Source organism: Scyliorhinus canicula, chromosome 10 (genome assembly GCF_902713615.1).
Source record: "Scyliorhinus canicula chromosome 10, sScyCan1.1, whole genome shotgun sequence".
In the NCBI taxonomy this organism is placed as follows: domain Eukaryota; kingdom Metazoa; phylum Chordata; class Chondrichthyes; order Carcharhiniformes; family Scyliorhinidae; genus Scyliorhinus; species Scyliorhinus canicula.
In genome coordinates, this window is record NC_052155.1 from 116,396,210 (window position 1) to 116,422,262 (window position 26,053).

A 26,053-nucleotide genomic window follows, 5' to 3' on the forward strand; every position below is an offset into this window, starting at 1 on the left:
CTTGTTGATGTTGGCATTTACATCTGACACTTTCTTGGCCTCTGTTAGGCAGTGGGTATATTCAAGAGAACTGAATGTAACTCAGGCTAGCCTGCCTCCAGAACGCCACAAACTTCACCTCATTTTCCCAGAGGCTAGATGGCGGGCGAAATGGTAACCCAGGTAACTTGTTAAGATGATTAAAGGGACATTTAAGACCAAGGATCGGTGGTTGACTGGAATTTTCCAGCCAGCCTGCAGGCTCCCTGGAGGCAGCTTCCTGGAGGCAGTTCAGAGTGCGGCCAGCACTCCAGAAGATTTCCCTTCCCATCCCAACCCCGCCACCAACCTGGCCACAGCTGAAGACACAGGCTACCCTGTAGCAATGTTCCCCTCCACATTTGTGCTCTGACAGCTGTGATCATTTTTTATTCCAAATTGTTTAACAATTACTGAGACAGTGTCTCACGATGCAGGCACCTTTCTGTCTCCTACCTGCAACCAACAACACTAAAAAAACATGCAGCTCTCATGCCACTTTCATAGGAAGACAAAGGCAATACTTGCATTTACAAAGCAAATTTTCTTCTGGCAGGGACATTTCGTACTACACCTTTCCATTGACTGGATAAAAGGAATGTCCCGAAGGTCAATGGGTCTCGAATGACTCACCCTTGCTGATCTGGGCCATCCTGTGTATTGCCACTAACGTGTTTCAGTCTGAATGGAACAATGTAACTCATGTCAGGTGTGGCCATATCCCTCCCGCTCTGTGCTAGCAGGTTTTTTTCCCTCAGTCTGTTTAACCCCTAAATTGGGGTCTTATTTCTGGACCCATTTCTTCATATTTCCCTCGCATGACACCTCCCTTCATAGAGAGAAAATGAATCATCAATATACACAGATGGCTTCATTTTGTGAACACCCTTTTGAATTTTAAAACATTCTTACGATTACATACAGTTTACATTCTATATGGTACGTATGATTCTCGGCTTGGGTCATTGTCTGTGCTGAGTTTGCATGTTCTCCATAACCCTTCAACACATTACCAATTAAAAATCTTAACTCCTCCTTAAATGTACCTACTGTCCCAGCATCCACCGCACTCTGAGGTAGCGAATTCCACAGATCTATTTGGGAGAAGTAGTTTCTCCTCAACTCCGTTTTAAATTTGCTACCCCTCATCCTAAGACTATGACCTCTCGTTCTAGAATGCCCCACAAGATGAACCATCCGCCCATATCTACTTTATCCATACCTTTCATCATCTTGTATACCTCAATTTGATCGTCTCTAATTCTTCTAAGCTCCAGTGAGTATTGGCCTAAACTGTTCAATTTTTCCTCATACGACAAACCCCTCATCTCTGGAATCAACCTAGTGAACCTCCTCTGAACTGCCTCCAATGCCACTACATCTTTCCTCAAATAAGGGGACCAAAACTGCACAATACCCCAGGTGTGGCCTCACCAAAGCCTTGCATAGGGCAACAACACTTCCTTATCTTTATACTCCATTCCTTTAGCTATAAATGCCAACATTCCATTCACTTTCTTTATTATCTGCTGTACCTGCATGCTAGTTTTCTGTGACTCATGAACAAGGGCTCCCACATCCCTCTGCAACAGAGTACCTCAAACGTCTCTCCCCATTTAGATGTTACCTTCCCATTTTTCTGTCCAAAATGCATTATCCACGTTAAACTCCATCTGCCAAATTTTGGCCCTCTCTCCTAACTTATCTATATCTATTTGTAATGTTCTTATTTCCATTTGCAACTTGCTGTCCCGTTTCTTTTTGTGTCATCTGAAAATTTGGCTAAAAAACCTTCTTTCCCTTTATCCAAATCGTTTATATAGATTGTAAATAGCTGGGGACCAAAGACGGAACCCTGTGGCACCCCATAATGCACGATCAATTACACAAAGATGAGAGTTGGATGCAATCGAGGCTTTATTACACTAAGTTGTGTGGCCTCCTACAGCAGCTGGCGAAGTGGCTGCTGTACTGGGAGCACACATATTTATACTCCGTCTACTGGGCGGAGCCAGCAGGCAGGGAACTACCCCCGTACCTGTAGTACAGGACCTTACCACAAAACACCTACATCCTCTATATACAATATATACATCAGTGGTGACTACCACATTCACCCCGTGTTAAGATTGAGACCGGCGGGGGTGGTGGAGAACTATATACAGGCAGACTTTTCAAAGTACAGAGAGAAAAAAAAATTGAGTCCGGCGGGGTGGAGGGGAAAATTATGTACAGAGGGATGGTGTTTTAAAAGTCCAGGTCATGTTACAGATTCAGTCGGTCCGGAGCCTTGGTCTGCCGTTGGGAACGCCGCAGTGCTGGTGGTGATTCCGGTGTCGGTTGGATCTTCGGTGACTCCGGGAGCGTGTCGAAATCCTCTTCATCCTCGGGTGTGGGCAAGGGGAGGATGGATTGTCCCGGAGCGGGGGCTGCGGTGGAGTGCGCCGGGGGAGGGGAGGGTGGCGCCTGGTCCGGGGTGGGGGGAACCAACCAGCTGGTGCCAGGGCCCTGAGGGAGACAGTATCTTGGTGGCCATCGGGGTACGCTACGTGGGTGTACTGTGGTTGGCGTGAAGTAGCTGTACCCTCTCAACCAACGGGTCCGCCTTGTGGAGTCGTACGTGTTTACAGAAGAGTACGGGTCCTGGAGCTGCGAGCCAAGTCGGGAGCGACACCCCGGAGGTGGACTTCCTAGGGAAGGCAAAGAGACGTTCATGGAGTGTTTCATTAGTCGCAGTGCACAGGAGCGATTGAATGAAGTGGAGTGCGTCGGGAAGGATCTCCTGCCAGCAGGAGGCCGGGAGATTTCTGGACTGTAGGGTCAGCTGGACGGCCCTCCAGACAGTCCCATTCTGCCTCTCTACCTGTCCGTTTCCCCGGGGGTTAAAGCTGGTCGTCCTGCTCGAGGCAATGCCCCTATTGAGCAGGAACTGACGCAGCTCACCGCTTATGAATGAGGATCCCTTGTCGCTGTGGATGTCGGCGGGGAAGCCGAGCAGAGCGAAGATGGTGTTGAGGGCTTTGTTGTCTGTGGCAGACGTCATGTCGGGGCATGGGATGGCGAAGGGGAATCTGGAATACTCATCGACCACACTGAAGAAGTACATGTTACGGTCGATGGAGGGGAGAGGCCCTTTGAAGTCCACACTGAGGCATTCAAACGGGCGGGAGGCCTGTGCCAGGCGCGCACGGTCTGGGGTTTACACTCCGTGCAGACCTGGCAGTCTCTGGTGATAGCCCTGACTTCCTCGATGGAGTAGGGCAGATTGCAAGTCTTGATGAAATGGTAAAAACGTGTGACCCCTGGGTGACGTGCAGAGTCCGGAGTCGGTGCACTTGTGCGCTGGCATATGTACCTTGGGATAGGGCATCGAGGGGCTCGTTGAGCTTACCAGGGCGATACAAATTCTCGTAGTTGTAGGTGGAGAGCTCGATCCTCCACCTCAAGATTTAATCGTTTTTGATCTTGCCCAGCTATGTGTTGTTGAACACGAAGGCTACCGACTGTTGGTCAGTTAGGAGAGTGAATCTCCTGCCGGCCAGGTAATGCCTCCAATGCCGCACAGCTTCAACGATGGCTTGGGCCACTTTTTCGACGGAGGATTGCCGAATTTCAGAGACGTGTGGGGTTCATGAGAAAAATGCCACGGGCCTGCCTGCCTGGTTGAGGGTGGCGGCTAGAGCGACGTCTGATGCGTCGCTCTCTACTTGAAATGGTAACGTCTCATCAACTGCGTGCATCGCGGCCTTGGTGATGTCAGCCTTAATACGATTGAAGGCCTGGTGAGCCTTGGCCATCAGGGGAAACAGAGTGGATTGAATGAGCGGAAGGGCCTTGCCCACATAGTTTGGGACCCACTGGGCATAATAAGAGAAGAACCCCGGGCATCGTTTGAGGGCCTAGGGGCAGTGGGTAAGGGGGAGTTCTATGAGGGGGCGCATGCGGTCGGGATCGGGCCCCAGAACTCCGTTCTGGACTACACAGCCGAGGATAACCTGTCAACTGCTTCCACCAACGTGAAGATCGATGGGCACGAGATCTCCTGTCTGCTGGACTCCGGGAGCACCAAGAGCTTCATTCATCCTGATACGGTACAGCGCTGCTCCCTCGTGGTACACCCCGCCAACCAGGGAACCTCCCTGGCCTCCGGGTCCCACTCCGTGGCGATCCGGGGGTACTGCATAGCTAAGCGGTTCGTGTTGAACACACACTTCTCCTTGTTATAAGTTAGGTTGAGGAGAGTGGCGGTGTGGAAAATTTGGCAAGGTTGGCGTCATGGTCCTGCTGATCGTGGCTGCAGATGGTGACATTGTCCAGGTACGGGAAGGTGGCCCACAGTCCTTACCGGTCAACCATTCGGTCCATTTCCCGTTGGAAAACAGAGACCCTGTTGGTGACGCCAAAGGGAGCCCTGAGAAAGTGGTAAATGCAGCCATCTGCTTCGAAGGCATACATCGGGTCTGCGCCAAACCCAATTCCTGAAGCTCAGAAGATTCAGATCCTCTACACGCGGCTGAGCTCCAGCGTCTTTCCACTTATCTAGGACGCGCCGACCTAGGCAGAAGCCATGCGCTACTGAAAGAAAACTACGCTCAGCGGACTAACACGCTCTACGCCAGTTACATACTCTCCACTCGTCGTCAACTTCCCGGTGAGTCACCTTCTAAGGGGTGGTAGGGTTTGGCCGAATTTCAGTGTTAGGCTTTGGAGGTTGCACTGGAAGTCCAGGCCGTGTAGCAGGGCAGCGCAGAGGTTGGGGAGGACGTAGAGGCGGAAGCTGCTGAAGTCCACACCCTGGACAGTGAGAGTGGCTATGCAGTATCCCCGGATCGCCACGGAGTGGGACTCGGAGGCCAGGGAGATTCCCTGGTTGGCGGGGTGTACCGCGAGGGAGCAGCGCCTTACCGTATCGGGATCAATGAAGCTCTCGGTGCTCCCGGAATCTAGCAGACAGGAGATCACGTGCCCATCGATCTTCACGTTGGTGGAAGCAGTTGACAGGTTGTGTAGGCGAGACTGGTCAATCGTGACTGAGGCGAGACGTGGCTGGTCGTCGAGGGTGGCAGGCAATGAGGTGCCCGGGGAGACATGGGTCCTGGTAAGATGGCGGCGCCCACGGGCCGCACGTGTCATGGGGAAGACAAGATGGCGGCGCCCGATGATCCTGGGGAGAACAAGATGGCGGCGCCCTCGGGCCGCACGTGGTCCGAGGAGGGGAAGATGGCGGCGCCCACTGGTCGCACGTGGGGGGAGTCGGAACAATAGCAGCAACTGCACGGGCCTGGCACACCGCAGCAAAGTGTCCCTTTTTGCCACAGGCCTTGTAAAGGGCGCTCCGGGCCGGGCAGCACTGTCGGGGGTGTTTGGGCTGCCCACAGAAGTAACATTCGGGTCCCCCGGGGTTAGCTGGCTGCCGTGCGGCACAGGCGTTGGGTTGGCTGAGGGGGGTCGCTGGTGAGGTCCACAATGGGGCGGCCGTCTGTGGAGTCCATGATGCGCAGGAGGGGTGGGCCGCGTGGCCGGGGTTGTAGGTCTGGATGTTGCGCGAAGCGACAGTAAGTGAGAGCGCTAGCTTTTTAGTCTCCGCGAGGTTGAGCGTGGCCCCTTCTAAGAGGCGCTGTCGGATGCAATCGGACCCTATCCCTGTGACAAAAGCATCTCTCATGAGCAAGTTCGAGTGTTCCGTGGCCGTGACGGCCTGACAGTCACAGTCTCTAACTAGGGGAACCAGAGCACGTCAGAAATCTTCCACTGACTCACCGGGAAGTTGACGACGAGTGGAGAGGATGTAACTGGCGTAGAGCGTGTTAGTCCGCTGAGCGTAGTTTTCTTTCAGTAGCGCATGGCTTCTGCGTAGGTCGGCGCGTCCTAGATAAGTGGAAAGACGCTGGAGCTCAGCCGCGTGTAGAGGATCTGAATCTTCTGAGCTTCAGGAATTGGGTTTGGCGCAGACCCGATGTACGCTTCGAAACAGGCTAGCCAATGTTGAAAGTCCTTTTTGGCGTTGTCTGATTGCGGATCCAGCTGCAGACGATCCGGCTTGATGCGGAGGTCCATCTTCTGAAAACTTTGTGTAATAAATTGATGCACGATCAATTACACAAAGACGAGAGTTGGATGCAATCGAGGTTTTATTACACTAAAATGTGTGGCCTCCTACAGCAGCTGGCGAAGTATTTATACACATATTTATACTCCGCCTACTGGGTGGAGCCAGCAGGCAGGGAACTACCCCCGTACCTGTAGTACAGGACCTTACCACAAAACATCTACACCGACATCCTCTATACACAATATACACATCAGTGGTGACTACCACACCCCACTAGTTACATCTTGCCATCCAAAAAAAGACCCATCTATCCCAACTCTCTAGTCTTCTGTTCATCAGCCATAATAAACAAAAGCCTTAAACTAAGGAAAGATACCCCCCCCATCCCCCTGCCGTCCCAGCAACTACAAAGCTCATAAAGAAGGATAGTCATAAAAACAGAACAGAGGAAACAACCCCATCCAAACAACTCCGCCATTACCCCAACTTAACTCGTAACAGCATGAACATGGACAATAAAACAGTACAATATTAACACCCCAACTGTGAAATGAAAATGAAATAAAAATTGCTTATTGTCACGAGTAGGCTTCAATGAAGTTACTGTGAAAAGCCCCTAGTTTGGGGAGGCTGGTACAGGTACCCAAATCCCTGAAACCGTGCCCAATCCATGATCTTTGATAAAGTCCTCACACTTCTCCCAGTCCATTGTCCTTCATAAAGTCCATCGCCTCCTCTGGTGTGTCCAAATAATGCTTCTGCTTCTGGAAAATCACCCACAGGCAGGCGGGGTATAATACTTCAAACTTCACCCCCTTCTCAAAGAGTGCAGCCTTTATCCAGTTGAACTCGGCCCTCGTCCTCGCTAACTCCACACCCAGGTCTTGGTAGACATGCAGCTCACTCCCTTTTCAGGTACATTTCTTGGTCTGCCTCGCTCATCATAGGATCTGGCCTTATCCAAAAAGTGATGCAGCTGCACCATCATCGCTCTCAGCAGCTCCCTACCTACGGCCTCCTCCTCAGCACCCTGTGCACTCGGTCCACCTCGAGATGCCGATCAATGGACCCAATCAACTTCTCCAGCATACTCGCCACATATACAGTGGCCTCCGCACCTTCAATGCCTCAGGCATCCCAACAATCCTCACATTTTTGCCTCCTGGAGCGGTTCTCCAGATCCTCCAGCTTCTCCCTCAACTTCCTCTGGTTTTCTCCCATCATTACAAACTCCGCCACTAATGAGGCCACCTGCTCTTCATGCTCCCCCACCACCTCCTCCACTTTCTGAATCGCCCGGCCTTGAGACTCTTGTCTCCGCTCAACTCGCTCAAACCCAGATCTCAGCGGCTCAACCATCTTTGTCAGGTCTACCAGGGACTCTTTCCTCTGCTGCTGAAACTTGTTATTTAAGAACTCCACCAGCTGCTTCGTCGATCACTGGGCAGGCAGCTTGTCCCCCCTTGCCCTCTGCCATTTTTCCCTGTGGCGCATTAGGAAAACTCTCCTACTCCAACTGCTCTTTCTTTTTTGTGGCGCTCCTCGTCCGCTGATCCATGCACCAGACACACCAGAGGAATATTAACAAACCCTACACACTTCGGCTGGAAAAGACCGAAAAAATCCACCTTGAGCAGGAACCACCAAATGTGCGACCACTCACTCCGTGGCATCCACCGGAAGTACCTATATTGGCAATCCTGAGTCACATTCTATATGGGGGCAGATGGAGGCGAGTTTGTGCACGGGCTTGAGGTTACGGGCTTTGATAAAGGCTCCGCCCCCGTTCTCCCCAGCAAGATATTCCTCAAACTCAGTGGTGATATCTACTTTCAGGATATGGAAGCAGTTTAGGCAGCATTACAAGTAGAGCGCCATGTCATTGTTGACCCCTATCTGCGGCAAACATTTGAGTGTGCCGTCGGGTCTGCAAGTGACATTTAAGTCATGGGAAGGAAGGGGCCTTGTGTATTGTGGGGACCTGTTCATGGAGGGACAGTTTGCTAGTTGGAAGGAGCTTTTGGTGAAATTTCAGTTGTCAGGGGTGCACTTGGTCCGCTACTTCCAGTTACGTAATTTTGTCAGGAAGGCCTGTCCTACATTTTCCTTAGTACTGCAACCCCCCTCCTGGGAGAATCCTGTTGTTGGCATGGTCAGGGGAAGGCATTTCAAATATTTATGGGCAGATTATGCCAATGGAAACTGTCCCATGAGGGACCACGTGAGGGAGAAGAGGGATGGGGAGCTGGGATCTATTTTGGATGAGGATGTGTGGGGTGAGGCCTTTCTTTAATCTCCTTCTTTCACACCATGTCAGCGATTCTTAACATTGAACTGGCAGTCTTGCCCATTGGTGGCCATTTCGGGGTGTCGGACTTGCTGGGGCTACAGTCCGGAGTGAAGGCAGATGTTCTTGCATTTGCCTCATTGATAGCCCGGAGGCACGTTCTGCTGGGATGGAGATCTTCCACTCTGCCCAGTCTCTTAGCCTGGTTAGGTGACCTCACGGAATTTTTATATCTGGAAAAGGTGAAGTACATTGTTAGGGGGTCAATGGAGGTGTTCTACCTGAGGCGGCAGCCATTCATTTCCTACTTCAAAAAATTAATCACCATCATCTGTTAATGGGCAGCAGAGGGGGAGTTTTTATTATTGGGGGGTTAGGTTATTTCTATCCTTTTTTTGGGTGGGATTTATAGGTCAGTTGGGTGTTTATTTCTTTTTTTGTTGAGATTGTACTATTTGATATTCATTTTCTGGGCTATTTGATGTTAATGTAGCATTATAAGTGAAAAATGTTCACTTAAAAATATTTTTTTAAAAAGCTTCATAGAAATAAATTCACAGTCTGTCCAGAATAAAAGTCACCTAAACTCTTTCAGTCTACAAATCAAGAGTAAAACCTTGAGATGTCCTGCTTCAGGTGATCTATGTAAGAGCTTGTAAAAGTAGTAGGTAGACAAGTGCTCTCTGATTTGCATAATGCTCAGAAAAATTACTTTGTCAGAATGTTGGAAAAGGTCTTCTAGCACAATCAAGCGTCTGATGAGATGAGATCTTATTAGTTTGTAATAAGATTAGTACTAGAATTTTCAACAACAAGTACTGGTGATTGAAGGATAGAAGCCACAGAGGCAGCAGTGGTGGAGTTGAGATTAATTTTTCAAATACTTGCTGTTTGGCTATTTGAATCATTTGATTTCCTATTATCTGGCACAAAATGTAATCCATCTCTCCAGACTGCACGGTAGCACAGTGGTTTGCACTGTTACTTCACAGCGCCAGGGACCCGAATTTCATTGCCGGCTTGGGTCACTGACTGTGCGGAGTCTGCACGTTCTCCCCGTGTCTGTGTCGGTTTCTTCTGGGTGCTACGGTTTTCTCCCACAAATCCCGAAAGATGTGCTTGTTAGGTGAATGGGACATTCTGAATACTCCCTCTGTGTACCCGAACAGGTGCCGTAATGTGGCGACTAGGGGATTTTCACAGTAACTTCATTGTAGTGTTAATGTAAGCCTACTTGTGAAACTAATAAAGATTATTATAAGGTGTTGACTTAAAGAATTATTTAATCACGGCAAAAAGATCCAATAGTGCTCGACTGGGGAGGAGTGGGAGAAAAGGAACTAGGTAAGCTATGGTTTCATATAACCTGGAAGAACAAGGAGATGTTGAAGATGCTTACCTTAATAAGCTACTTCAACATAATGATTCACTTTGTCTCGGACTGTTCCTGGAATGCATAGCAGAATTTACAGGTTTCAAGTCCCATGAAGAAATAACAGTGACGTAATGTGAATTTTCACTGTAAGAAAAGCTTTCATATAGATTTTGGAGTTAATGTAGATTTGACTTAATGTTGAATCCAAGTTACAAATTAAAGTTTTTGAACTAAATTTTAAGCCAAAGGGAAAAAAACACCACTAATGGCAGACATAAAGTTCTCAAACTTCTGCCAGCACATGAAAGATGTGAATGATTGAGCACAGAACTGCAGATATAAACATTAAAGACTACTATACTGGACACAAAAAGGTTAGACTATGTTCCAGGATGAGACAAGGCTATGCAGTCAGAAAATGTTACGCAGTCGGCTAGAAGTAGAATTTCTCTTGCAGTATTGACACCAAACTATTATGAACTCTGAAGTGTCCTGTCAGTGAATCAGGAAACCTCAATGTTTGATAAAATTCTTCTTCAAAAATGTACTTTTCTAGACTAAAGGAACAAATTTTTAATTTGGATGCTTCCAATTGCCTTTTGTTGTGATTTTTTTCCTCGAACAGATCTTTTAAAACAAAACATGAGACAGGAGTCAAAATTGTAAATGTTTAAAAAAATAAACAGCACAATACTCACACAGATACAAACCTTTAACTAAAATGTGTTTTTCTTATGTGGTTGAGCAGCAAGATTCAGGCAAGATTTATATTATAGATTTTGACGAAAACCTTTAATAATAATCCCCAGCAATGACCATTGACCATTAAATGAACTGGACCAGTCAAATAAAAAAATGCATGAGTTGCATCATATTTGTTCTGATAAGAAACTAATAAAAATGTAATTTAAACACAAATAAGCATTTTAATTAAAAATTAATTTACCAATAAGTAAAAGGTTTTCCAGACTAACCTTTGATTGTACATGCCCTTAAAGTTATAGTTAGCTCTGTAGTTGGGCATTGGCTTTGGTTCTAATGGTCTATAGATAGCAGGTTCTCCCCTCTTCATCGCAAGACCATTCAGCTCTACAGTCGGTGTTATACTACCTGAAACCCAAAAAGAATGCTTTCAGTAGCTTCTAAAGCATGACTGAACAACATAAACCTCTTATTCGCACAATTGGTTAAGATGAACAATTACTGGTGATACATCTATCTGTGAATTTTTGTTTAAGATTCACTCTTGGACCAATACTATAGTTATTCAATAATTCATTAGTATTACTAGCCAATATAATTTGATTTGGCTAACGTTATTTTTTTTCTCATACTGTTCTATACGCCTATTTTAATGGATTTTTTTGTTGTGACAGAGTCAAGGTGTATTGGGTAGGCGTAATAACGTTCTCTAGACACTGCCAGGGGTCCTATGCGTTTACACATTGCAGTTGTTAACGTTCAAAGTGCTGGGGGTTGGGTAAGGGACTGCAGGGTTACTGGAGGAGTGAGATATGGCCTTGCTCTGTGAAGTTCCAGCTTTAGTCAAAATAATAATCTTTATTAATAATAATAATCTTTATTATTGTCACAAGTAGGCTTACATTAACACTCCTAACACCCTGTTAAAGGGTGTTCTTTACCCCGACACCCATAGCAGCTGAGAAGCCACTCCATCTCTTGGATAGAGTCATGCAACCACTCATTCCTTGAGATAAAGCAGTTTTCCTGCCACAAAGGATACTGGGTAAAGAACTTTCCATTCCACAAAATTAAACAATTCCTTCAACCTCTCCTGCCAGAATACGCTGACTTGTGTGTCCTGTGTTTTAAGTTGTAAATAGACTTGGTGCACTGAAGTTCTTAATTTACGACTGCTTGTAATTTTAAAGTGCAGCTTCTGCCTCTTAAGTTATTTGGGACTGTTGATAAGTTTCTTTTTGTTTTCCCGGTGTCTTTTTTTGGGAGAGCATAGAAAAATACAGCACAGAACAGGTCCTTCAGCCCACGATGTTGTGCCAAACTTTTGTCCTAGATTAAGAACAAATTAATCTACACCCCATCATTCTACCGCAATCCATGTGCCTATCCAATAGCCGCTTGAAGGTCCCGAATGTTTCCGACTCAACTATTTCCACAGGCAGTGCATTCCATGCCCCCACTACTCTCTGGGTAAAGAACCTACCTCTAACGTCCCCCCTATATCTTCCACCATTCACCTTAAATTTATGTCCCCTTGTAATGGTTTGTTCCACCGGGGAAAAAGTTTCTGACTGTCTATTCCCCTGATCATCTTATAAACCTCTATCAAGTTGCCCCCTCATCATTCTCGGTTCCAATGAGAAAAGGCCTAGCACCCTCAACCTTTCCTCGTAAGACCTACTCTCCATTCTAGGCAACATCCTGGTAAATCTCCTTTGCACCTTTTCCAAAGCGTCAGTTAGTACAGATTTCACTGTACATAGATAGCCAACATGCTGTTTGAAGCAGGAATTTGCAACCAGTGACAGTATTTTCAATTTAATATACTTACTCCTCCTGTCTTCTGTGGGCTCAATTAATTTTCCAAATTTTTAAGCAAAAAGACAGCTAGGTTTGTATTTATATAGTGCTGTTCGCAATGTCAAGATATCTCAGAATGCTTTATCATTGGTTGGTGTCAAACCTAGCACAATGGAAAATGGTTGTTGGAGATGAATCATCTCAGTTCTAGGACTTCACTGCTGGAGTTCCTCAGGGTAGTGTCCTAGGTCCTACCATCTTCAGGTGCTTCATCAATGACCTTCCTTCCATCACAAGGTCAGATGTGGGGATGTTCGCTGATGACTGCACAATGTTCCGTAACATTCGCAACTCCTCAGATACTGGGGTGGTAAGCAATGATCTTCCGGGTTGGACCACGGGAGGGGGGAAGCAGATATTGTGGGGGGCCCAAGGAGGGCAAAGTTGTGGTAAGTACATGAAGGGAGAAATGGCGGCTCATAGAGGGACAGTGCCCTGGTGAGTATGCAGCACTGAGTGCGAGTGCACTTGTTCCAGTGAGAGTGAGTGACTGTGTGTGTGGCAGTGAGCAGTGAGGGTGAATGGGTGAGCTTTTGGGGGGGGGGGGGGGGGGGGGGGGGGTAGTAATGAGTAGGAGTGTGAGTGGCAGTGAGAGTGGGTGTGTGTGTGGCAGTGAGAGTGTGTGTGTGGCAGTGAGAGTGAGTGTGAATGTGGCAGTGAGAGTGTGTGTGTGGGGCAGTGAGAGTGAGTGTGAATGTGGCAGTGAGAGTGAGTAAGTGTGTGTGGCAGTGAGAGTGAGTGTGTGAGAGTGAGTGTGAATGTGGCAGTGAGAGTGAGTAAGTGTGTGTGGCAGTGAGAGTGAGTGTGAATGTGGCAGTGAGAGTGAGTAAGTGTGTGTGGCAGTGAGAGTGAGTGTGTGACAGTGTGAGTGAGTGTGTAGGACAGTGAGAATGAGTGTGTGTGTGCCAGTGAGAGAGTGTCGGTGTTACAGTGAGAGTGTGTTTGTATGGCAATGAGAGTCTGTGTTTGTGTGTGAGAGTGAGTCTGTGTGGCAGAGGGTGAGTGTGTATGGAGCAGTGAGAGTGAGTGCGTGTAGGGCACTGGGGCTGGTTTAGCACACTGGGCTAAATGGCTGGCTTGTGATGCAGAACAAGGCCAGCAGCGCGGGTTTAATTCCTGTACCAGCCTCCCTGAACAGGCGCTGGAATATGGCAACTGGGGGCTTTTCACAGTAACTTCATTGAAGCCTACTTGTGACAATAAGTGATTATTATTAGGGGCAGCATGGTAGCATTGTGGATAGCACAATTGCTTCACAGCTGCAGGGTCCAAGTTCAATTCCAGCTTGGGTCACTGTCTGTACGGAGTCTGCACATCATCCCCGTGTGTGCGTGGGTTTCCTCCGGGTGCTCCGGTTTCCTCCCACAGTCCAAAGATGTGCAGGCTGAGTGGATTGGCCATGATAAATTGCCCTTAGTGTCCAGAATTGCCCTTATTGGGTGGGGTTATGGGGATAGGGTGGAGGTGTTGACCTTTGGTAGGGTGCTCTTTCCAAGAGCCGGTGCAGACCCGATGGGCTGAATGGCCTCCTTCTGCCCTGTAAATTCTATGATAATCTATGAATGAGTGTGTGTGGGGCAGTGAGAGGGAGTGTGTGTGGGGCAGTGAGAATGAGTGTGTGTGTGTGCCAGTGAGAGTGCGTGTCTGTGTTACAGTGAGAGTGAGTGTTTGTGTGGCATTGAGAGTCTGTGTTTGTGTGTGAGCATGAGGCAATGAGAGTGAGTGTCTCTGTGCCATGAGAGTGAGTATGTGTGGGGCAGTGAGAGAGAGAGTGTGTGTGTGTGTGTGTGGCAGTGAGAGTGAGTGTAAGAGTAGCAATGATAGTGAGTGTGTGAGAGTGTGTGGCAGTGAGAGTGACTGTGTGTATGGCAGTGGGAGTGAGTGAGTGTGTGTGGCAATGAGAGTCTGTGATTGCGTGTGAGCATGAGGCAATGAGAGTGAGTGTGTGTGGGGCAGTGAGAGGGAGTGTGTGTGTGTGTGCCAGTGAGAGTCAGTGTGTGTGGGGCAGTGAGAGGGAGAGTGTGTGTGTGCCAGTGAGAGTGAGTGTGTGTGTGCCAGTGAGAGTGTGTGTCTGTGTTACAGTGAAAGTGAGTATATGTGGGGCAGTGAGAGGGAGAGTGTGTGTGTGTGTGCCAGTGAGAGTGTGTGCCTGTGTGACAGTGAGAGTGAGTGTGTGTGTGTTGCAGTGGGAGTGAATGCGTGTGTGTGGCAGTGAGAGTGACAAAGTGTGTGGGGTTGTTTTCTTGCTCCATGTATGGTTTGAAAAGTACTTGCTTCTTCTACTGGTTCTGGTTCATCAACTATGGGCTTCTGCCTTTGAGAGTGCCTTGCCTGTCTGTGTGTGATGTTTCCAATTGCTGCACTGTATTTTTTTCTGGCAAAGCTGCGAGAAAAGTTCCATCTCTAACCTTCTCAACCAACTGCTTCTAGCAGAGATGGGAGAGCACACTACATATCTCCAATAAATTTATCTGCAATAAAATTAGCTAAAATAAAATGTAAACGCATCTATACATTACAAGGCCCCAGAGAGCAACCATTGCTGGTTAATTCTATCTTCATACAGTCAAGCTCTCAGCACAGCAGAAACACAGTTGGAACTTAACAAACCCCACACAGACACTTTGTTCAGCATGAATCTAACTTTAGGTTCTACGTTTCCAGGCACAGAAACATTAAACTAACCCCACTTAAAACGATACCTTATTTTGAATGTTTACCAATACTGTCATGGGTGTGTACCTTTAAGAAATGGGTGTTTATCAAAAAGCTGCAGGGATGTCATTGTATGGGTGCAGGTGGGTTGCGACTCTGACTTTTATTTTCGTTTTGAGCTGGAAGCGGTTTGTGGCTTTGTGTTTTACTTTCGTTTTAGGCAGTGGAAAGCTGAATTCAGACAAGGAAGGTTCATTTTGTCTTTCTCTCTGTATGTTAAACGGTGTCCAGATCACTTGATAATTTAAAAGTGATAACTGTCTTGTGTAAAGAATTTATATCTACTGCTTTGTTAAAAAAGGTGTTTGGCTTATGGATGTTGTGAGGAAAGTTCTTAAGGGTTACATTTAGAGCACTGTATCTGTGGGGGGTATTTGTATTGGTATTGATCAAAAGTTTACTGCGTCTTTCTAAAATATTAACTGAATTCACGGAATAAACATTGTTTTGTTTAAAAATACTTAAGGTCTCTGTTGCAGAAGACCTGGAAAGTAGGCCCTTGTGCTCCTCATAACCCAAATCTATTAAATGTTGTAGGTCAGGTAAACTCCATGATATACTTTGGAGGTTTTTAAATCCTGGCCCATAACAATACAAATATAAATCCCTTAAAACTACCTTTGTTTTCCTAACACTGGCTGTTGCTACCTCGGGGTGCCTTTACTCTGAGGTCATTAATTAATCCTGTCACATTACACAATACCAATACTAACATAACCTGCTCTCTAGTTGGAACCAGATTGGGCTGCTCTAAGAAACTATCTCAAAAGCATTCTATGAACTCTTCATCCAGGCTACTACTGACTATCTAATTTTCCCAGTTGATATAGAACATACAGTGCAGGAGGCCATTCAGCCCATCGAGTCTGCACCGACCCACTTAAACCCTCACTTCCACCCTATCCCCGTAACCCAATAACCCCTCCTTACCTTTTTTTGGGACATTAAGGGCTATTTAGCATGGCCAATCCACCTACCCTGCACATCTTTGGACAGTGGGAGAAAACCAGAGCACCAGGAGGAAACCCACACAGACACGGGTAGAACGTGCAGACTCCGCACAGACAGTGACCCAGCGGGGAATCGAACCTGGGACCCTGGCACTAAGAAGCCACAGTGCTAGCCACTTGTGCTACCATGCTGCCCTGTAGATTAAAATTATCAATGATTGCCATCACTTTGTCACTCATTCCCAATTTTACTTCTTGTATACTTTGACAATGTAAGCCTACCTGTGACACTATAATAATAAAATTTAATAATAATAAAATAATAATATTTATTATTAAAATATCTTTAATAATAAAGATTATTATTATTATTAGTTAGGGGTCCTGTTAACCACTCTCACTCATGACTTCTTTTCCCTCTTCATCCCCACCCAAGCCAATTTTACATCTTGATCTCTTGAATAAGGTCATCTCTAACTATTTCTACAATGATGTGGAGATGCCGGCGTTGGACTGGGGTGAGCACAGTAAGAGGTCTTACAACACCAGGTTAAAGTCCAACAGGTTTGTTTCAAATCACTAGCTTTCGGAGCACTGCTCCTTCATCAGGTGAATGAATAGCTAGGTTCCAGAAACATATATGTAGACAAAGTCAAAGATGCAAGACGATACTTTGAATGCGAGCATTTGCAGCTAATTAATCCTTTACAGATCTAGCGAGAGGGGTAATCCAAGGTTAAAGAGGTGTGAATTGTCTCAAGCCAGGACAGTTGGTCGAATTTTGCAAACCCAGGCCAGATGGTGGGGGGTGAATGTAATGTGACATGAATTCAAGATCCCGGTTGAGGCCATCGCACCTCTCTCACACTCCTCAACAGCAGACCAGCTGCCAAAGAGATGAGACACCGATACAACGCCACCTAAATGCACACCAAGAACAGGAAGCTTGAGAAATTCGGCATCACCACCAGCAGCAATGAAACCTCCCCCGGTACCAATAAGGGGAAACCTTTGTCAACTTGTTGGACAACATCCTTCAAACAGACAAAATCGAAATCCTGAGCAGTGGCCTCAATTTCTGCACAACCACCAAAATGGACCCCATCAGTCTCGCGGCGGACATGGAGGAATTCATCAGGCGAATGAGGCTCCGGGAATTCTTCCAGAGACCACAAGAAGCTGACAGCGAATCCAATGATACAACCAATGAACCGGAACAGCAGACCGAGAGATCTGCGGTGCGGCAACCGAAGAGGAAAGAGTCTAATTGGACCCCTCCGGAAGGCCGCTGCCCTTGACTCGACATGTATGCTCAAGCTGTCAGGAGTCGCATCAATGTCAGATTCATCAGTCGCATTCACAAGACAGCCCCAAACGTCACCCAAGCACAACGCAATGCCATCCGCGCTCTCAAGACCAACCGCAACATCGTCAACAAAAGAGCAGTCGTACAGTACTTCCCCGGAGCAGAGAAACTACGACATCTTCTTCACAGCCTTTAACACTTCATCAATGAAGACGAACATCTTGCCAAGGTCATCCCCACACCCCCACCCCCACTACTTGCCTTCAAACAACGGCGCATACTCAAACAAACCATTGATTGCAGCAAACTACCCAGCCTTCAGAACAGCGACGACGGCACCACACAACCCTGCCTTGGCAATCTCTGCAAGAAGTGTCAAATCATTGACATGGGTACCATCATTACAGGTGAGAACACCACCCACCAGGTACGTGGTACATACTCGTGCGACTCGGCCAACGTTGTCGACCTCATACACTGCAGGAAAGGATGTCCCGAAGCGTGGTACATTGGCGAGAATATGCAGACGCTGCGACAGCAGATGAACGGACATCACGCGACAATCGCCATGCAGGAATGTTCCCTTCCAGTCGGGGAACACTTCAGCAGTCAAGGGCTTTCAGCCTCTGATCTTCGGGTAAGCGTTCTCCAAGGCAGCCTTCAGGACGCACGACAATGCAGAATCGCCGAATAGAAACTTATAGCCAGGTTCTGCACATATGAGTACGACCTCAACCGGGACCTGGGATCTGTGTCGCATTATATTTGACCCCCACCATCTGGCCTGGTCTTGCAAAATCCTGCTAACTGTCCTGGCTTGAGACAATTCACACTTCTTTAACCTGGGATTACCCCTCTCTCTGGATCTGTAAAGACTTAATTAGCTGCACATGCTCGCATTCAAAGTATTGTCTTGCATCTTTGACTTTGTCCATATATATGTTTCTGGAACCTAGCTCTTAGAACATAGAACGATACAGCGCAGTACAGGCCCTTCGGCCCTCGATGTTGCACCGACATGGAAAAAAACTAAAGGCCATCTAACCTACACTATGCCCTTATCATCCATATGCTTATCCAATAAATTTTTAAATGCCCTCAATGTTGGCGAGTTCACTACTGTTGCAGGTAGGGCATTCCACGGCCTCACCACTCTTTGCGTATAAAACCCACCTCTGACCTCTGTCCTATATCTATTACCCCTCAATTTAAGGCTATGTCCCCTCGTGCTAGCCACCTCCATCCGCGGGAGAAGGCTCTCGTTGTCCACCCTATCTAACCCTCTGATCATTTTGTATGCCTCTATTAAGTCACCTCTTAACCTTCTTCTCTCTAACGAAAACAACCTCAAGTCCATCAGCCTTTCCTCATAAGATTTTCCCTCCATACCAGGCAACATCCTGGTAAATCTCCTCTGCACCCGTTCCAAGGCTTCCACGTCCTTCCTATAATGAGGCGACCAGAACTGTACGCAATACTCCAAATGCGGCCGTACTAGAGTTTTGTACAACTGCAACATGACCTCATGGCTCCGGAACTCAATCCCTCTACCAATAAAGGCCAACACACCATAGGCCTTCTTCACAACCCTATCAACCTGGGTGGCAACTTTCAGGGATCTATGTACATGGGCACCGAGATCCCTCTGCTCATCCACACTACCAAGAATTTTACCATCAGCCAAATATTCCGCATTCCTGTTATTCTTTCCAAAGTGAATCACCTCACACTTCTCCACATTAAACTCCATTTGCCACCTCTCAGCCCAGCTCTGCAGCTTATCTATGTCCCTCTGTAACCTGCAACATCCTTCCGCACTGTCTACAACTCCACCGACTTTAGTGTCGTCTGCAAGTTTACTCACCCATCCTTCTGCGCCCTCCTCTAGGTCATTTATAAAAATGACAAACAGCAACGGCCCCAGAACAGATCCTTGTGGTACGCCACTCGTAACTGAACTCCATTCTGAACATTTCCCATCAACTACCACTCTCTGTCTTCTTTCAACTAGCCAATTTCTGATCCACATCTCTAAATCACCCTCAATCCCCAGCCTCCGTATTTTCTGCAATAGCCGACCGTGGGGAACCTTATCAAACACTTTACTGAAATCCATATACACCACATCAACTGCTCTACCCTCGTCTACCTGTTCAGTCACCTTCTCAAAGAACTCGATAAGGTTTGTGAGGCATGACCTACCCTTCACAAAACCATGCTGACTATCCCTAATCATATTATTCCTATCTAGATGATTATAAATCGTATCTTTTATAATCCTCTCCAAGACCTTACCCACCACAGACGTTAGGCTCACCGGCCTATAGTTACCGGGGTTATCTCTACTCCCCTTCTTGAACAAAGGGACCACATTTGCTATCCTCCAGTCCTCTGGTACTATTCCTGTAGCCAATGATGACCTAAAATTCAAAGCCAAAGGCTCAGCAATCTCTTCCCTGGCTTCCCAGAGAATCCTAGGATAAATCCCATCAGGCCCCGGGGACTTATCTATTTTCACTTTGTCCAGAATTGCCAACACTTCTTCCCTACGCACCTCAATGCCATCTATTCTAATAGCCTGGGTCTCAGCATTCTCATCCACAATATTATCTTTTTCTTGAGTGAATACTGACGAAAAGTATTCATTTAGTATCTCGCTTATCTCCTCAGCCTCCACACACAACTTCCCACCACTGTCCTTGACTGGCCCTACTCTTACCCTAGTCATTCTTTTATTCCTGACATACCTATAGAAAGCTTTTGGGTTTTCCTTGATCCTACCTGCCAAAGACTTCTCATGTCCCCTCCTTGCTCGTCTCAGCTCTCTCTTTAGATCCTTCCTCGCTTCCTTGTAACTATCAAGCGCCCCAACTGAAACTTCATGCCTCATCTTCACATAGGCCTCCTTCTTCCTCTTAACAAGAGATTCCACTTCTTTGGTAAACCACGGTTCCCTCGCTCGACCCCTTCCTCCCTGCCTGACTGGTACGTACTTATCAAGAACATGCAATAGCTGTTCCTTGAACAAGCTCCACATATCCAGTGTGCCCAACCCTTGCAGCCTACTTCTCCAACCAACACATCCTAAGTCATGTCTAATGGCATCATAATTGCCCTTCCCCCAGCTATAACTCTTGTCCTGCGGGGTATACTTATCCCTTTCCATCACTAACGTAAAGATCACCGAATTGTGGTCACTGTTTCCAAAGTGCTCACCTACCTCCAGATCTAACACCTGGCCTGGTTCATTACCCAAAACCAAATCCAATGTGGCCTCGCCTCTTGTTGGCCTGTCAACATATTGTGTCAGGAAACCCTCCTGCACACATTGTACAAAGAATGACCCATCTAATGTACTCGAACTATATCTTTTCCAGTCAATATTTGGAAAGTTAAAGTCTCCCATAACAACTACCCTGTTACTTTCGCTCTTTTCCAGAATCATCTTCGCCATCCTTTCCTCTACATCCCTAGAACTATTAGGTGGCCTATAGAAAACTCCCAACAGGGTGACCTCTCCTTTCCTGTTTCTAACCTCAGCCCATACTACCTCAGAAAAAGAGTCCCCATCTAGCATCCTTTCTGCCACCGTAATACTGTCCTTGACTAGCAGCGCCACACCTCCCCCTCTTTTGCCCCCTTCTCTGAGCTTACTAAAACACCTAAACCCCGGAACCTGCAACAACCATTCCTGTCCCTGCTCTATCCATGTCTCTGAAATGGCCACAACATCGAAGTCCCAGGTACCAACCCATGCTGCCAGTTCCCCTACCTTATTTCGTATACTCCTGGCATTGAAGTAGACACACTTCAAACCACCTACCTGAACACTGGCACCCTCTTGCGAAGTCAAATCTGTGCTCCTGACCTCTATACTCTCAATCTACCGTACCCCAAAACTACAATCCAGGTTCCCATGCCCCTGCTGAATTAGTTTCACCTGAGGAAGGAGCAGTGCTCCGCAAGCTAGTGATTTGAAACAAACCTGTTGGACTTTAACCTGCTGTTGTAAGATTTCTTACTGTGTTTCTACAATGCCATCCTTGATTAACAGTGCTACCCCTCCATATAACTTCCTATTCTACTTGAATGTCATATATCCCTCAAAACCCAGGACCCATCTCCATAGTGGCTATGGGATCATATTTATTTACTTCAATGTGCGTTATTAATTAATTTGCTTTATTATGAATGCCACGCACATACAGGTACAGAGTCTTTAGTTTTTCTTCAATTATTTCTGTAACATCTGGTCTTTACTGTTATGTATTCTGTTACGTGAGAGAGATATTAGGAAATTGGATCCAGAAATGGGATAGAAGGTGTAGAAGGCTGTTTAGCGTTTAAATGGACTGAGGACAAAAATTGCTACACGGAGTAAGAGGGATAGCATAAGTTACATTACTCCATTCAAACTTGAGCTGGTTAGTGGGAATACATAGTGCCGCAAAAAATGAGACACTCAGGATCCATTGTCCTTCGGGACACTCTTGTCTGATCAGCTAGTGGCCTATTACAGAGTCTGATGACCTCTTAGTCCGTCAATGGGAGATTAGTTGCATATCAATAGCATGGCTCTGTTCTTTTCTACAAACGTAAGTGGGAAATCAAACCACTAAGATAACGTTGATGGGTTCAAGTGTGAGCACCCCTGGAGAGAACCTTTGTTTGAGAGGCTGAGAGGAGCTTAGAGAGAGTGAGAAAAAAATCCTGTTTTGAACAAGTACAGGGAGAAGGCTTTGGAACGCAACCGTCAGAGTTCATGAAAGTTGCCACCAAGGCAGGCTTTGGAAAAGGATTCTGAAAATTTTTTCCTAACAGAATAAAAATTGCTTCGTAAATGCAAATATTGCCTTTGCCTGAATGTGTAGGTGGAATGATAGCTGCATGTTCATTTAAAGTGCTGTTTAATGGAATTCATGTGTTAAAGTTAAGAAACTGCAAGTAATCTGTTATTTTAGAGGTGAAGTTCAAAAATTTTAATTTTTTTTTTTCTCTTTTGCTTTAATAAAGTTTGTTTATAAAATAACCAAGCCCTATTTCTTATATGATCACTCCTGGAACAAGTCAATCTTTAAATACCGCCTTTTAGTCCAGTCTCTGAGCCACTTTGAGAGCTGACCATTACAAATTTGGGGTTTGTGGCCAGGATATTCTTACATATAATTCTTTGTTTGGGTTGGAGTTATCGAACGTAAAGACAGTGAGTGTGTATGAAGTGATTGCATTATTTTTGGGTTTGAAATATTGGAGATGGCCCTTGCAGTTGCAAAAGATGTCCTGGGTAGGGAAGAAATCCCTCGGGAGGAGTTAAAAGAGAATTGAAAGCAAAGCTTTTGAGTTTGGCAGAGAAACTGCAGTTAGCCCTGCCAAAAGGGACAAAGAAGGCTAAGATAATACAAGCTCAATATTTAAACTTACCAGTGACACAGTCTAATGCATTAGAATGAGATTGAATCCAATTAAAAATGAAAGAGTTAGCTTGGGTCACTGTCTGTGTGGAGTCTGCACGTTCTCCCTGTGTCTGCATGGGTTTCCTCGGCGCTCCAGTTTCCTCCCAGAAGCCCCGAAAGATGTGCTTTTAGGTGAGCTGATATTCTGAATTCTCCCTCTGTGTACCCGAACAGGTGCCGGAATGTGGCCACTAGGGGCTTTTCACAGTAACTTCATTGCAATGTTAATGTTAGCCTACTTGTGACAATAAAGATTATTATTATTATAAGTTTTGTGGGTAGCGCATGAGATTCCAGTAGCGGGTCTTTTAGGTGTGAGGAAGACTCAAGTAAAAATATGAAGGAATTCCTATTGGCCTGGACTGCATAAGGATGTAGTTGTATTTTGCCGTACATGTCACATGTCACACATGTCAAGCGTTAGGGAAACCTCAAGTGGTAATCAAACCAGCACCTTTAAAACCCATTCCCGCATTTGAGGAATCATTAAAAGCAAGATTTAGTAGGCCTTATAAGATCAAAAGGAAACGGAGTGAGATAAATTATTTGATAAGATCACCAGACAGAAGTAGGACTCAGAGTGTGTCAGATTCATATGCTAGAAAGTTATTTTGATAGAGAAGGAAAGACGGAGGCAGTGTTAATCATTATGGGTGGCACGGTAGCACTGTTGCTTCACAGCTCCAGGGTCCCAGGTTCGATTCCCAGTTTGGGTCACTTTCTGTGCGGAGTCTGCACGTTCTCCCTCTGTCTGTGTGGGTTTCCTCCGGCTGCTCCCACAGTCCCAAGATGTGCAGGTTAGGTGGAGTGACCATGCTAAATTGCCCTTACGTGTTCAAAAAGGTTAGGTGGGGTTACTGGTTACTGGTATAGGGTGGAGGTGTGGTCTTAGGTAGGGTGCTCTTTCCAAGGGCCAGTGCAGACTCAATGGGCCGAAGAGCCTCCTTCTGCACTGTAAATTCCATGAATCTATGAATATAAATTCTATGAAAAAGAGATAAATCCAGACAATTCTGAATTTGACATTCCTCAAATTAAATTGGACAATGATGAAACATTCAAAAATTGGGATAAATTATTGAATTACCTTCAATAAACCTGAAAGAGTCATTACAATCATATAGAGCTGTGAGGGAGGATAACTTGGGATATACAAAATAAATTATGCAGGAGGTAGCTATCGGAAATGGGTTCCCATTAAACAAAACCCATGCAAGCTCAATCCGCTAACAACAGCACAGTTACAAACAGAGATGGATGATGTACGTAAATGAAAATTAGAACTGCTAGACAGAGTGAATGGAGAACTGAAGGCTAGGAAGTAACTGGCATGGGAACTTTATCCAGCAGGAGGTATCAGTGACGGTTACCTGGAAGAGAAAGCTAGTCTGGAAAGGTAGAGTGGGAAGAAAGCTGAGATCCAGCATCAAATTGTACACAAACTCCAGCATACAAGCAATCATCCGCATGAAATCGAAGAGGAGCAACAACAATCATAACAAGGGAGAGAGCTACTCACAAGGCAGTAAGCTGTGATGAAAGAAACTGCGGGAACTGCGGAGCTCCAAGAGCAGTCAAATTTGTATCATAATGGTGACACAGTAAGAAGTCTTACAACACCAGGTTAAAGTCCAACAGGTTTGTTTCAAATCACTAGCTTTCGGAGCACCTGAGGAAGGAGCAGTGCTCCGAAAGCTAGTGATTTGAAACAAACGTGTTGAACTTTAACCTGGTGTTGTAAGACTTCTTCCTGTGCTCACCCCAGACCAACGCCAGCATCTCCACATAATGGTGACACAGGAAGAGATGATACTAGGATCTGGTCAGGAGGTACAGATGAGGGACTAAAGCTGTCTCACCGTTTCACAGAGAGCATCGTCTATGGTGGAATACGCAATCTAGAGGCTGAAGAGCTGGTACAAATGCAGCCAGAATAGTCAGCAAACTTTTCAACATGCAAAGACTTGTGTTTGGCTCTGTCAAAATGTACCAGCTGTTGCCAATTATTCTGGCTATCTACAACAGGCAGCAAAAGAAGCAAGATCCAGAACCATTGATAAATGTGATGAGCTGATGAATGCTACAACAATCAACAATCTGCGGTACGATCATGCGGAAAACTCTGCTTGTAAAGCCAGACAACTGCATGTAACTGAATTATTGGCAAAGTTTTGTTGTGTAAACGCATGTAGACTATCACAGAAACCACCTTTGTTTGATAATACCAGGACCACTTGGACAGAGCTAATGGAAAAGTGTCCGAAAGAAAATGTGATTGCTGATGCCCTATCACAACTGTGACATGAGAAAAGACTACAATGGACTATATTCATATGTTGTTTCCATCTTTAAAAATGTAAAAATGATATATAACGTATAGAATGTAAATTGTACGTAATCTTAAGAAATGTTTAGAACTGAAAAAGGGTTCAGAAAATGAAGCCATCTGTGTATACCTATGGTCAATTTTTCTCCAGGAAGGGAGATGTTACGCGAGGGAGATATTAGGAAATTGGGTCCAAAAATGGGATTGAAGATGTAGCAGGTAATTTAGGGATTAAACAGACTGAGAGAGAAAAAGTGCTAGCATGGAGTCAGTGAGATAATCCAACACCTGGCATGAGTTACATTGTCCCATTCAGACTTAAATTCATTTGCGGGAATATACAGGATGGCCCTATTCTGCAAGGGTGAGTCACTCAAGGTCCACTGTCTTTCAGTACACTCCTGTCTGACCATCTATTAGCCCATTACAGAGTCTCATGTTCTCCTTAACCATCAATGGGAGTTGCATATCAATAGCATGGCTCAGTTAGAAATCAGTTAGAAGTGAGAAATCAAACAGCCAGGATAACATTGACGGGTTCAACTCTGAGCACCCCAGGAGAGAACCTTTGTTTGAGGGGCTGGATGAAGCTTGGAGAGAGAGAGAAAAACAATCTTGCTTTGAACAAGTACAGGGAGAAGGCTTTGGAAAGCGACCAAGAGAATGGTTGCCACCAAGGCAGGCTTTGGAAAAGGGTTCTGAATGAATTTCCCTAACAGAAGAAAAATTGCTTGATAAATGCAAGTATCGCCTTTGCCTGCATGTGTAAGTGGAATGAGAGTTGCATGTTCATTAAAGGTGCTGTTTCAGGGGAATTTGTGTGTTAAAGTTAAGAAACTACATGTAATTGTTAGGATTGAAGTTTAAACATTTAAATATTGTTTTTTTAATTTTGTTTTAGTAAAGTTTTTTAATAAAATAACCAAGCCCTATTTCTTACATTATCACCCCTGGAACAAATCAACTTTCTGCACCGCCTTAAAACTTAAAAAAGTTGTTGTTCAGGTCC

General features: G+C 45.9%; 1 protein-coding gene across 9 annotated transcripts in view; it reads right to left on the reverse strand.

Annotated features, from left to right (window-relative positions):
• The window catches only part of stau2 (staufen double-stranded RNA binding protein 2), a 459,368-nt gene that overhangs the window by 384,921 nt on the left and 48,394 nt on the right, over nucleotides 1–26,053 (reverse strand). For all 9 annotated transcript variants that reach the window (XM_038809615.1, XM_038809614.1, XM_038809617.1 and 6 more), the window contains one exon: nucleotides 10,707–10,842. In XM_038809615.1, coding sequence (XP_038665543.1) covers nucleotides 10,707–10,842 — 136 coding nt within the window. The remainder of the gene's footprint in view (nucleotides 1–10,706; nucleotides 10,843–26,053) is intronic.